This window comes from Musca autumnalis, unplaced genomic scaffold (genome assembly GCF_047663935.1).
Source record: "Musca autumnalis isolate F117 unplaced genomic scaffold, ASM4766393v1 scaffold_2, whole genome shotgun sequence".
NCBI lineage: Eukaryota > Metazoa > Arthropoda > Insecta > Diptera > Muscidae > Musca > Musca autumnalis.
In genome coordinates this window covers 254,266,064-254,280,709 of record NW_027411755.1, presented here as the reverse complement: position 1 = coordinate 254,280,709, position 14,646 = coordinate 254,266,064, and the positions used below count along the sequence as shown (strand labels likewise).

The 14,646-nt window shown below is 34.7% G+C and overlaps 1 protein-coding gene across 2 annotated transcripts in view; it reads left to right on the top strand.

Moving 5' to 3' along the window:
- Positions 1 to 14,646, top strand: part of Wnt10 (Wnt oncogene analog 10) — a 127,886-nt gene extending 113,240 nt beyond the window's left edge. The window contains exons 1-2 of one of the 2 annotated variants that reach the window (XR_012410088.1): positions 2,414 to 2,560; positions 14,229 to 14,368. Coding sequence is in view for 1 of the 2 variants with exons in the window: in XM_073966411.1 (XP_073822512.1) it covers positions 14,229 to 14,416 (188 nt within the window). In the remaining variant the exon portion in view is untranslated. Of the gene's footprint in view, positions 1 to 2,413; positions 2,561 to 14,228 lie in introns of those variants that run through there. The other variant, XM_073966411.1, reaches the window with a different exon arrangement.

Sequence of the window (14,646 nt, the reverse complement as noted above, 5' to 3'; positions counted from 1 at the left end):
TAGAAACTTACTTGCGCTTGTAATCAAGTGCAATTAACATTAACAACATGAGGGGACCACTGTGTTCCGCTTTCAATTAATATCAGTGCTAAACTTTTCAACAACAACGCCTCCCAATTAGCACCACCACACAGCAAAACTGATTAATTGCAACTAACAATGTCCGATAATAATTTGCAAATTGAAACAAAAACAAAAAAGAAATACAGCTTAAACGTGCTTAGAGAGTCTGCAGCGAATGTGTCGGGCCGGCACGGCCTGGTCGTTTGTCTGCTTGCTGATCGGCTGGTCATATCATGCCAATAAACACTTCTTAATTGACAATCTTATTAATAAAATATGCAAATCTGTTACAATATATCTGTAAGTATATTCATCCAGCCAAGAAGCAAGCGACAAAAAATGGCAAATGAACGAACCGTCGTAAGACACTAGAGTTGTGCCAAAGGAACTATTTGGAACTATCTAGTTCCTTTCGCAGTTCCAATGGCCCACATTTTTTCTTTGAACAAACTGCGTATACTTACTATCACACGTTATATTTCATGATGTTACTCATACGCTCTGGAACTAGTACAAGGAACTAGGAACTAGATTGCCCAACTCTACAAGACACCAAACGCTTAAGCTTAAGCGTGGTGGTCGACAAATTGAAACTTTCAATAACGTTGCAATATCGTCGCCGTTTTAAGACAAACGAAAAAAAGCAACACTTTTGGCTTTAACCAAAGAACACGTCCCACCACCACCATCCACCATGGTCATCATCATCATCAGCGTAATGACGCTAGACTTCCAATCAAATGCCTTGCTGCCTCACCTAGTCTTCGGCACGGACAGACTAACACGCTCCTCGTTCGTTCGTTTGCTTACACACCCCATATACTCAGGCAGGCTCAAATGGCACATAGATCACCGACATGGGCACACGGATATTCGGACAGACGCCAACCAAATTGCATCTCAATATCGAAGCACAGCTAACAAAAAAAAAAACAAAGTCGTAACTCATGCTGTTGCAAATTGACAGATTGCAGTTAAAAAGTGTTAATTATTTAATAAAAAATTATATATTTTTTATAACTTGTTGTCTGGTTTGTGTTGTTGCAGCTACTTGCTGTTCATATTTATTATTAAAAAAATATTAAATGCAATTTGTTGTTAATGTTTCTTTGCTATACCCTACTGTGCCACACTTTGGGGTGGGGAAATAGATGGTCGGTTTAAGGCAAATGCATGAAAATCGAGCGTTTTACGAAAGGTTAAAAATAAAGGTAATATTTTACTACCAAATTTCTTAAATTCAGTTGAAACAGTAAAGACCAGATTTTTGTTGGTGTCAATAAAAAATTCAAACATAAAATAATATCCTTCACAAAAACACAAAACTCACAAAATTTATTTTCATACTCTCTATCTCCTTAGTAGGAGAAATCGGTATTTACCAATTTAGGAACCGAGTTCATAATATGCATGAATCTGAAAACTATCGGTACAATCTTCACTTTCACACCTTTTCCCTCTTATCCATCAGATTCCAACATTTATCATTTAAGGAAATGTGTTCATAATATGCATGAATATGAACATTGGCAACACTCTACGAACAGAGTTCATAATATGTATGTACTATTTTTACTGTGTAGAAACGGACAAAGGAACTAAATTCTTAGACAAACACCCTGTTTTTGCGCCTCTACATTTGCGCTGATTTTTAAATAAGGAATTCTTGACGATATATGGAACGGCTATACGAAAAATTAGGTATGTATGTCTTTTAGGAGCTGAGCTACGGATGCCTAAATTATTACAAATATAGACGAACGAACAAAAATAAGTTACCTAGGGGGGAAGTTCCTAAAACAATAAATACAGAGAGAGAGAGAGGGAAGTACTCTGCCTTTCTTTTCATTCATGCATATTATGAACACAGTTCCTAAAACCATAAATACAGGTTTTCCCTGAGAGAAGTCCGTTATTGATAGACGAATTACGAGCTATACAGAAATTCCGAACAGTTAAAACAAAGCAAAAAAATGGTTTATTAAAAGTGGTGTAGAGTACTCCCTAGTTCATCACCACTGTCTGAATCTTTGTTTAACTTGTTTTACATTTGTAAGCATGACACCCCAAAACCGAAACACGTACGAATAATGAAGTGGTGAAACGTTACTCGCCACCCAGACATGACTGACAATCGAACGTTTAATAAATTTTAATTAATTTATTTAAAATGGCCATTATAAAATTACATTAATTATATGCTTTGTTTTTTTATAATGCAAATAAAAATTAATTGATTTCAATTACAATATTGCATGTCGGTCGGTTAATTGTTACATAGTAAATGGATAGAATGTGTTACAGTTTATAGTAAAGAAATAATTCTGTTAGGTCACCCTTTTTAATAGAGGAGAAGTCTGTGTCGCGAAAGAGTCGAGAAAGCGGACGAATTGTAGGAACTGAACGAATCGCACAAAGCGAGCGAATCGCAGAAAGCAAGCTAATAGAGGAAACGAACGAATCACGGAACCAAGAACCAGTGCAACAAGTAAACTTCGTGAGTTGAACCAACTTTAAATAAAAGGAGCTTACACCTGGAATGATTTTGCGGATTCTGAATCTACAATGTTCATAGATGAGAAAAATCAAAAAACGAAAAAATCACCGGAGCGCTTTTTAAATAAATCGCGGTCAAAGTTCAAATTTTTGGGTTTTCACGATTTTGCTTGGAAACCGCATGTGGGGCTAAAGAAAATGTTGTAGCTGTGAAAATTCTCTAGGGGATCGACTGTTGTGATTTGTTCCCAGGCTTTATCGTTTTTGAGAGATAGAGATTCAGGTCACATTTTTAGATTTTTTTATACCCTCAGCATTTATGCTAACGAGGGTATATGGCGAAAAACAAAAATTTTTTACAATCGATGAATCCGAGTTTCACCCTTTGAGAATTCGCGAACTGTTAACATATTCTATATAGTATGATATACATTCTTTAAACTGAAGTGTTTTAGGAGGAATCCCGTAAGGTCGACCATTAAAATTAATTTACGTGGAAGCTGTGTTGGCATCAATGTAGAAAAATAGGTAAAAATGGGTTGAAGCCAACAAGATTTTTTATGATCCCTTCCGATTTTAGGCTTAACCTTACATTTTATAGACATATGCCCAAAGAAAGACTCAAAGAATACATCATGGGCAATATGATACTAGTGTATCATTTTTCGATATATCCACTGCATCCACCTAAAATTGATGCTGACATTTTGAAGCCGGAATTTCGGGGTTTTTTGAATTGTTTTAATAATTCGGACGCGCAACAAGATAATATTCAAAACTCACATTAGGATTATAAAACTCGTGATTCTACGTCGTTTAATGCATATCTCATGAGTGTGCTCCTTACAGCATCCTAGTAATTAGAGTCTAAAGGCCAATATTTGATGCGTGATTTTTTTTAAAAAACCTATTTGTTGCGTTTAAAATTTACAAGTGCAATCAATTTCCTTTGTACCCCGCGTGAATTTAGTTTTTTACGCGACGGATCTAATGAGACCTTCCGCGATCGAATCCATCCACTAAAACCGCGGATATAGATACCCTGAAAATAGGAAAAGCAGCAAAAAATTATTTCGACAAATCCGCGTACTAAACCGCGATTTTCTTGAAATTTTTTTAAGTAAATGGAATCCTTTATAATATAATTATAATATTTGCGAAAACGCGTGTCATAAAAGAAAAGAGATACGCGAGTAATATGGGTCTTTCACAAAAAATTGAATGTGGAGGCACATCCGCGGTTCTTGAAGAATCTAATTAAAATTGGTATATTTTGACGTATTTTTGATAGGCGCTGATGAAACCGGATGCGCATCAAAATCGTATGCACATTGCGCGACTTTTACCAACTTTAAGGTTTTTTGCAGTGTATGATGGAAGTGGCGGCACACAATTGCCCCTGTGTGAAACATCGAAATGTGCATAAATTTTGAAAGAGATTGATTCGCTGTATCCAAAAACGGATGCGCATCAACCGACTTTAACTAATTCGCGAATAACAGGCTTTTTAATTTTAATATTAATTGAATGATTGCAATTTCAATATAACTCTTAATTTCCTACCCTTATAAGTTATCACAGTAATCAGTTAAACTCTCGCGATGGTAAACCATATTTTTTGATGAAGTTTTAACAGTACACATTCATTATTCTATGGGATTTTAGCAAAATAGAGTGAGAACTCCCAAATATTTTTTCTAATTTCTAGAATCAAACCAAAAAAATATTTTCAACAATATTTTCCAACAATAAGTTTTTCTCTTTTGTTGTTGCTATAATATGCAATTTATGTACCCAATCTCTATAAATTTAATATCATATTTTTCTACGCATTGTCTAGATTCCGCATATATTCTTTAATTTATTTTTTGAGGGTTTGTACGGATTCTGGGATAGGATAATTTGGATTTACTTCAAAATTTTTGTATTATTTGTTGATTTTCCGCGAAAATAATAATAAATTTAATAACTATTTAAACATCTACGAATAGTTATGAAATGCTGTTAACGATTTATGCATAAATTTTCTCATAACAACAAAAAAGATATTTTTAAATATTTTTTCTTTATATGAGAATAAAAACCGCAATAACTTTTGCGCGCATTGGCCAATTTCGTGAACGCGAGCAGATTTGAAACCGGATTTTTTTCCTTTACCTCTATACCAAAAATCGTAGATGTGCTCGTAAAAATTCCGTCCGTCTGTCTGTCTGGCTGGAGCGCACGATAACTCTCGAACGGATCAACCGATTCGATCCAAAATTTGGCTTTCGTAATACTTTGTCCAAACTTACTTTATGTTCGAAGATGGGCTATATCGGTCTATTTCTTCCGGTACCTCCCCCACAAAAGTTCGAAAATGTTCCGAAAATTTGTGCGCACGATAACTCTTGGAGGGAGTAACCGATTTGGTCCATACATTTTGTGTAAACATAGTTTAATGTCAAAGATGAGCCATATCGGTCCACTTCTTCAGGTACCTCCCCCACAAAACTTCAAAAATGTTCGGAAAAATTGTGCGCACGATAACCGACCGATTTGGTCCATACTTTACTATATTTGTCCACTCCTTCGGGTACCTCCCACACACAATTTCGGATAAATTCACTTTAAGACCTGCTCTCGAATCACTTTGATTTTTGTTGAAGCGATTTGCATTCGCTGCCTCAATTACGGCAGTAAAAGTTTTTCAGGGCCAAGTCCACACCTCTTGAAAAAACAGCCCGAAAGTTGTAAAAAACCCCTATGGCACCACATGTAGTGCCTGGAGAGCTCGAACCGAATACTGCGTTCGTCAACACTTTGAATATTATACTATTTCTTCAAATATTAGATGAAATTCGAAGGTGGTGCCTTCGGGTACCTCCCCCACCAAAAGTTCGAAAATATTCGCTAAACTGGTACTCTTGATTTCTCATAGACGTAGCAACCGAATTGGTCCAAACTTTAGATCTCTGAATATTGTCGATATTTATGTTCAAAATTGGGCCATATCTGTCCAATCCTTGTGGTACCACCCACACAAATGTTGAACATTTTTGGTGTGGTTCGAGGACCCTTTGGACATTTTTACCGAAGGTTTTCTTAGTGGTCCTGTTTACAGCGATATTATGTTTTTTCGTCGGATAGCCCTATCTATAGATATCCCCGCAATTTTTTTGAAGACCCCCCTAAATACATACGTTTTTTTTTTTTTGGGAGGAAAAAGTATTTCAATCCATACAGGCTGAGGGTATATCTCTGTCGGCAAAGCCGACTGATACTTTTTTACTTGTTGTTTTCACGATTTGCTTCAAAACGGTAAGTCTTATCGAAATGGGACTAGAAGAAACCTTTAGCTGTGAAAATTTTCTACAAGATAATTTTGTCCTAGGTTGTACTATTTTTGAGATATTTTATTTTATAAGGAGACGATACAGTCAGTGAATTGTCCCAATTCGAACTTCTATATCTCAAAAATGGCAAAACCTACGATAATATCGTACAGGACAATCTTGTAGAGAATTTTCACTGCTATAACATTTTTTGCATTTCCATTTTGATAAGGCTTGTGGTTTCTCAGCAAAATTGTGAAAACCTAAAAAAAACCTAAAATGTGAACGTTGACCGCGATTTGTTTAAAACGCGCTCCGGTGATTGTTTGTTTATTTTTTCCTCTATGAACATTGTAGTTTCAGAGTCCACAAAAACTTCCCAGGTGTAAGCTCATTTTATTTAACTCCAGTACTGCACACCTATTGGTATTGGAAACTGAAATACATACTTATTCGGGGAGCAACAATAAGTCATTCAGTGGGCCTGGCATATTCAGTAACTTTTTAACAACTTGACCCTTTGTTTATTTTACAACGATATAATTTGTTTTGATAAAAGTTACGGCATTCCTCTAGAGAATTATTTCCTCATAGAATGCAAAGAATTCCGGTTCGAAAGTTGTTGTACACATAGCGAGCAATTTTCTCAGGAAGTATGGTCATGCTGCTGAAACAACTTTCGCACTTTTCTGAAAATTTGTGTGGTACCCGAAGAAGTGAGCCATATTCGAACCTTATCTATGTCTGGTAGAAATATTGTGATGTGCAAAGAATATATCAAATCGTTTACTCTCTTCGAGAGTTATCTTGCTCATCATTTTTGCGAAACTCTGGGTCAAAAACATGTACCTCTTTATGAAAGTGTATATACGTTCTTTAACCTAGAAAAAATTATGAGAAATGGGGAGGACTGAATCAATAAGGAGGTGGAGAGTGTCTCGAAACAATATGTAGATTAGGGTTATGACTTTTCTTACAAACACGTACCCCTGTATCATATTTTCATTAGCTTTTACCTAAGATTAGATAAAATCTTAATTATATGGTGACTCGATAAAAAAGTTCACGTACAAAAAGCTTTTAAAGTTTTTATATATAAGCTTTTTTGAAAATTGTTTGGAGTCACTTCAGGCACATATGTACATATATAACTCAAAACAAGCTTTAAAGTTACACGACATAACCAAAATGACATAAGCTTTTGTTTCTCATCATAGATAACATTATTTCATATATATTATCAATTGAAAGTGATTTGTGCGTGACCTTTTTCAACATTTAAATGGAATAAAACTTATTTTAGTTATTAATAGGCAATTCGTGTAACAGGAAATATTTTTTCAAGAAACAATTTTCATTTCATAGTAATTTTTCAAAAAAAAAATCAAAGTGTTTTGTGAGTGACCTTTTTATACGCTACACCACATGTGGGCATTATATGTTGGTTTTGACCAAAAAGTTTGTAACGCATCGAAATAATGGTCGTAGACCCATACTTATATATACCAAAATTAATGTCTCGACGAGCTGAGTCGATCTGGCTATGTGTGTCCGTCCGTCTAAGCCTTGTAATCACGCTACAGGTCGCAATTTTGATCGGATCGTCACCAAATTTTGAGCACTGATAGGGGTCCCGGTGGGAAAGAAACATATTTTGGTGATGGTCGGATAATATTTAAGGGTCGGAATGAGGAACACTTATTTAGAGAAAAAGTCAAAGTTTTTTTTTCCAAAGCGAATATCTCAGCTTCAATAAAGCAAAACCTGAAAATTAAAGTAGAAAATATCGATGTAAAGTAGGATGTCGTAGGTAGTCAAACAACGAAGATATCACAATAGTCGCAAATAGAACCCAACTTTCCGGTGGACATTTTTTCTTGGCTTCCACAAAGCGTCACCATTTTACTCGATTAGTTGCTGTTGTTTTTGCATCTTCCCACGTAAGGTTATTTTGACTAGTTCTTGGTATATTGTTAGCCAGGAGTTTCTTGGTCGACCATTATTTCGTGATCATTGGGAATACCATTCAATCATCATTCTGGTTATGGCATAAACATTTTTTTAAGGTGTGACCAATCCATCTCCATTTCCCACGTTTAATCTGTTTTTGTATAGGTTTCTGGTTCGTTAGGTTCCACAGCTCTGTGTTACTTATGGGTTTGGACCAGAATATCCTGCATATGATCGTGAGGCATTTGTTTATGAATACTTGTAGCTTTTGCGTGATGGTGTTAGACACAATCCAGGTTTCATTGACTTTTAGCAGAATCGATTTTATACATGCTTCGAAAATTTTAAGCTTAGTTATCCTATATATATGATACTCTCAACTAGGGTTTTGACTTGTTTACAACCTCATCTCCCTTTATAATGGCGTGATGAGTTTCTACCTCGAATTACATAAAATCTTAATTATAAAGTGATTCGATGAAAAAAGCTTCCACACAAAAAGCTTTTAAATTTTTTACTATTCAGAACTTTTGAAAATTTGTTATGTTAGTATAAGCAGATATTTAACTGAAAACAAGATATAAGGACACGCGACATAACCGTTGGTTTCTCACTATTTTATCGTCCTATTATTACATATATATCATTTTATCTATACTTATAAAAGAGTTCAGTAATGATGACTCACTGACTCACTGACTGACTGACTGACTGACTGATAATCAACGCCCAGACTAAACGGCTAAAGCTAGAATCTTGAAATTTTGGGTGAGGGTCACTCTTGGTCCGAAGGTGTCAGATAAGGCTGGATTTTTGGAAATTCGAACTAGAACTGTACTAAAAGTACTAAAAGGTACTAAATATGGTACCCTTTGTATTAGGCAAACGCGAAGAGCTAGAATTCTGAAATTTGGAATGAGGTTCACTGATGGTGAGTTAGAAAGGTGTACCAAATGGTTTTTGGAAATTCGAACTATAAGTGTACGAAAAGTTACTAAATTTAGTACTATTTGGTATTACGTGAACGGATAGAGCTAAAATCTTGAAATTTGGAATGCAAATCAAGGTTAGGAAGATGAGTTGATACAAGGAGGTGGTTTTGAAAATGTGCACTCATGTGTACGAATAGTACTAAATGGTACTAAATTTGGTACAATTTGAATTAGTGCGAACCGATAAAGTTGGAATTCTGAAATTTGTGAATTACTATTACTGTTGGAGTGTAGGTTAGAGATATGGAGGTAGTTTTCGAAGTTCGTACATATGGGTACGAAAGGTACTAAATAGTACCAAATAAGGTGCAATTTGGATTTGGGGGAACGGATGGAGCTGGAATCCTGAAATTTAGAATTAGGATTACTGTCGGGGAGTAGGATAGAAGTATTTTGGAAATTCGTACTTTTGGGTACGAAAAGTACTAAATGGTACCAAATTTGGTACAATATGAATTTAAGTGATCGGATAGAGCTGGAATAGTGAAATTTGGAATTAAGATTACTATTGGAGTGTGGGATTGGGATACTTTTGGAAATTCGTACTTATGGCAACGAAAAATACTAAATGGTACCAAATTTTGTACAGTTTGGATTTGGGTGATCAGATACATTTGGAATCCTGAAATTCGAAAGTAAGATTACTTTTGGAGTGTTGGATAGAAATAGGTTTGGAAATTCGGACCTATGGGAACAAAAAGTACTAAATTTGGTACAATTTAGAATACGGTGATCTGATGCAGCTGTAATTCTGAAATTTGGAATTAAGATTACTGTTCGCCTTTAGGATTGAGGTAGTTGTGGATATTGGTACTCTTGGGTACGAATAGTACTAAATAGTACCAAATTTGGTACAATTTGGATTTGGGTGAACGGATATAGCTGAAATTCCGAGATTTGGAATAAGGAGTGTGGATAGATAAAGTTTTGGAAATTTTTAGTTATGGGTAGGAAAAGTACTAAATAGTACTAAATTTGGTACAATTTAGATTTCAATGATGGGATACATTTGGAATCGTGAAATTCGGAATTAAAATTGTTGTTGGAGTGTTGATAGAGGTAGGTTTGGAAATTCGTACTTTGGATACGAATAATACTAAATGGTACCAAATTTGGATTTGAGTTATCGGATGTATCTGGAATTCTGAAATTCGGAATTAAGCTTATTGTTTGAACATAGCACTGAGGTAGTTTTGAAAATTTGTACTTATGTGTACGAAAAGTACTAAATGGTACCAAATCTGGTACAATTTGGATTTGGGTGAACGGTGAACTGGAATCCAGAGATTCGGAATAAGGATTACTGTTGGTGTGTAGGATTGATGAAGTTTTTGAAATTTTTAGTTTTATGGGTACGAAAAGTACAAAATGGTACCAAATTTTAATTTATGTGATCGGATACATTTGGAATCCTCAAATTCGGAATTACGATTACTGATGAAGTGTTGAAAGAGGAAGGTTTGGAAGTACGTACTTTGGATACGAAAAGTACTAAATGGTATCAAATTTGGTACAATTTGGATTACTGTGATCGGATGCAGCTGTAATCCTGAAATTTGGAATTAAGATTACTGTTGGCGTGTAGGATTGAGGTAGTTGTAGAAATTCGTACTCATGGGTACGAAAGTACTAAATGGTACCAAATTTGGTACAGTTTGCATTTGGGTGAACGGATATAGCTGGAAACCCGAGATTTGGAATAAGGAGTACTGTTTGAGTGTAGGATCGATAAAGTTTTGGAAATTTGTAGTTATGGGCAGGAAAAGTACTAAATAGTACTAAATTTGGTACAATTTGGATTTCAGTGATAGGATAAATTTGGAATCGTGAAATTCGGAATTAAAATTGATGTTGAAGTGTTGATAGAGGTAGGTTTAGAAATTCGTACTATGGATACGAATAGTACTAAATGGAACCAAATTTGGATTTGAGTTATCGTTTGAACATAGCACTGAGGTAGTTTTGAAAATGTGTACTTATGGGTACGAAAAGTACTAAATGGTACTAAATTTGGTACAATTTGGATTTTGGTGATCTGATGTAGCTGCCATCCCCAATTTTGAATTTGAAATACCTGTTGAATTGTAGGATTCATAAAATTTTGGAAATTTATAGTTATGGGTAGGAAAAGTACTAAATAGTACTAAATTTGGTACAATTTGGATTTGAGCGAACGGATAGAGTTGGAATCAAGAAATTTGGAATTAAGATAATTGTTGGAGTGTAGGATTGAGATATAGAAGTAGTTTTTGAAATTCGTACTTATGAGCGCGAAAAGTACTAAATTTGTTACAATTTGGATTTGAGCAAACGGCTAGAGCTGGAATCTTGAAGTTTGGAATTAAGATAACTGTTGGGGTGTAGGATTGATGAAGTTTTGGAAATTCGTACTTATATGTACGAAAAGTACTAAACGGTACTAAATTTGGTACAACTTGGATTTGAGCGAACGGGTAGAGCTGGAGTCAAGAAATTTGGAATTAATATTACTGTTGGAGTGTAGGATTGAGATATGCTACAACTTGGATTTGAGCGAACGGTTAGAGCTGGAATCTTGAATTTTGGAGTTAATATTACTGTTGGGGTTAGTTTTGGAAATGCGTACTTAGTTTTAGAAATGCGTACTTATGCTTACAAAAAGTACTACATTTTGTACAATTAGGATTTAGGTGAAATTATAGCGCTCGAATCCTAAAATGTGGAATTAGGTACACTTAGGGGTACGAAATGGTTCCATGTATACATATATACCATATATGGTACAATTTTGTATTGGATGAACGGATAGATCTGGATTCGTGAGATTTGGAATTAAGATTATTGTTATCATTTGCTTATAACGTCCGATTTAAGAAATATGTGCCATAAATATACGTAAAAAGTTGTAAATGGCACAGGATTTGGTACAATTTGTTATTGTGTAATGAGAATTTTGAAATAATAGGAGGAGGTTCGTATGTATATATTTACATGTTAAGTACTAAATAGTTCTATAATTGGGGGAACAGATAGAGCTAGAAATGAGGATGGCGGTTGTTGGGTTAGGCCGTATTTCCGCTGAGAACCTCAATTAAAATATCTCAAAAAATGTGGATTGCTCTTGATGTGTAGGCGTGACAAAAATCGAACTAAAGTGGTACGTATTAGTACACAAAATGTTTCCACCATTTTATATTATATATTGTTCATTTGTTTTATATATTTAACTTTGCTAGTATTATATAAAACATTATTTCATATATCATAAAACATAAAAGTGATTTGTGCGGGACCGTTTTCAATATTTATGTGAAATAAAAGTTATGTTAGTGATTAATAGGCAAAAGGTCATTCATTCGAGCAACAGGAAATAATTTTTTATGAAAAAAAAGTTAATTTGATAGAATTTTTCAAAAAAAAATTCAAAGTGGTTTGTGCGGAACCTTTTTTTATACTAAAATGAAATGAACGTTACTTTAGGCATTAGTAGACAAAAGTTCATTCATTCGCACTACAGGAAATTATTTTTGAGAAAAAACGTCAAAAAGTCATATGCCCTACTCTCCACCCATCTTGCAGTCGTCCGAAATCTGCTGTTCTTTTGTTTAGCCTACTGATCGAGTCGGTTTCTGCACTACGACTCGTTTTTGCAGTGCTATCTAGATGGCAGAAGCTATCGACATATATTCAATTGCTTGGCCTTGTAACATGATATTGGATTAACATCAATATTAGTTTTTAATCCAACATTGCGAGCCAGTCTCTCTTGTGAGAGAGTATACAGATATCATCTGCATAATCTAAGTCTTCGAGTTGTCGTGAGAGACTTCATGTTATGCCTCTTGTGAACAGTAGGGATGACAGAGGGCATCCTTGGTTTACTCCCGCATTTGGTGAAAAACGGTTGGCTTATGTTTCTGTTGTTAAGAACTGAGAGCTCTGCATCCTCGTACATCGCTCTTATTATTCGGATTATTTTCTGGGGTACTTCCTTTTTGCTCAATGCTTCCAATATGGCAGCTCGTTTGATAGTATCGGATGCTTTTTTGAAGTCGATGAATCGTATGTACAGGGGATGTGTCATTCTATAGATTATTCTATTATGGCTCCTGGGATATTGGCCTGGCCAACACAGCTTCTTTTGGTCTGAAGCCAGCTGGTTCATCTCTCAGAATGCTTTCTACCTGCCTTTGAATTCCCTTTTTTTGTATTATGGCTGCTAGAATTTTGTATATGATGTCGAGCAGGGTTATCCCACTCCAGTTGTTACAATCTTTCAAGTCGCCATTTTCGGGTAAATTCACAACGATGACTTTCTTCTACGTTGGTAGCAGTCTTCCTTTCTCGCAATCTGATATGATTTGCAAAAAAATTCTATGGTGAGCAACTGAAATTGCTGGTTGGCACGATCACCACACTTAAAATTAGATCAAGTGTCCATCAATATTCCTTTAGATACCTCATCCTTACAGCTGTGGAACCTGCTAGGAAATGTCAATACTTATAAGGTGTGAACCCGCTCATATCCCTACAGTTTTTTGTATTATTTGTAAATTTTGTTACAACTCTATAAATTTATTCTCTACACTTATGGATTTTTTGTGAAGACTGTGTTGATTGTCAGTGGAATAATTAGGGCTCTTTTCCTGACAACGGCAATGTATGTATAACATGCTCCCAAAATGTGAAAATTGTCTCTGGTTCTTTTGAGGTGGTTTGAAGACATTTATATAATTTTGAATACCATTGATATACTTCAAATAAGTACCCACAAAAGAGGTTAATATGAAATACTTATGGATTATTATGGCTTATTTTGTATCCTTGAGATCTCTATTTATTGAATTATTTATTTACAATAGCTTTTGATATTATACTTTATCAAAACTCACCAATGACTTATGTCTCTACATAATTTCTAATTAAATACCATACAATATCGCTAGAACAACACAAGCTTCGAAATAGCTGGCCGGCTTGCCAATAAAAAATGTAAAAAATTTCTCAAAAATGTTCCGTTAGCAATTGATTTACAGTTACTCCCGTAGACCACGGTTTTTATAGTAATTTTAGTAGTTCTATTCCAGCTGAGAATTATTGTGCTGCACATTCTTTCTCATGTGTTTTGGTGTTTTGGTTTGGTTTTGCCGCACGGCGAAACTAAACTGACTGATTGGTTTGCTACTGTCGATAATGCAGTGCGGTTTATGTCTACACTTACAAATTCCAAAAATATACACATGCTTTGATAGTTCTCATATTCCACCATAGATGTCGATAGTGTTCAATTCATATGACAAAACTTTTTCAGGGTCCATTTTACTTCATTATAATTAATGCAACAAAATATCAGTTCTAAAATATTTTTGCATAAATTGTCCATTCCCTAAATTATTTATTAATTTTAACTATTTTTTTATTTTTTTCTTTACAGGCACAGTGGGTCGCAAATGTAATCGCAATAGTACTTTAAGTGATGGCTGCACCTCATTGTGCTGTGGCCGTGGTTATAGCTTAGTTAAGGAACGTCGTGCCGAACGTTGTCATTGTAAATTTCAATGGTGCTGCAATGTGGAATGCGATGAATGTCATGTTGAAGAATGGATAAGTGTTTGCAATTAAAGGAGAAAGATGATAAACAGAAGAATACAAAAAAACCGAAGTCCATAAATATAAAAATAAAATAAATAAATAAAGAAAATATATAAAAGTAAAATAAAAAATACAAGAAATAAAAAGAGACTTTTTATAAAAAATAATAATAATAATAATAATAATAATAATAAACAACAACAAACACACAAAATAAACCCAAACAAATGAGAAAAAAGCAACATAAAAACAACAACAAA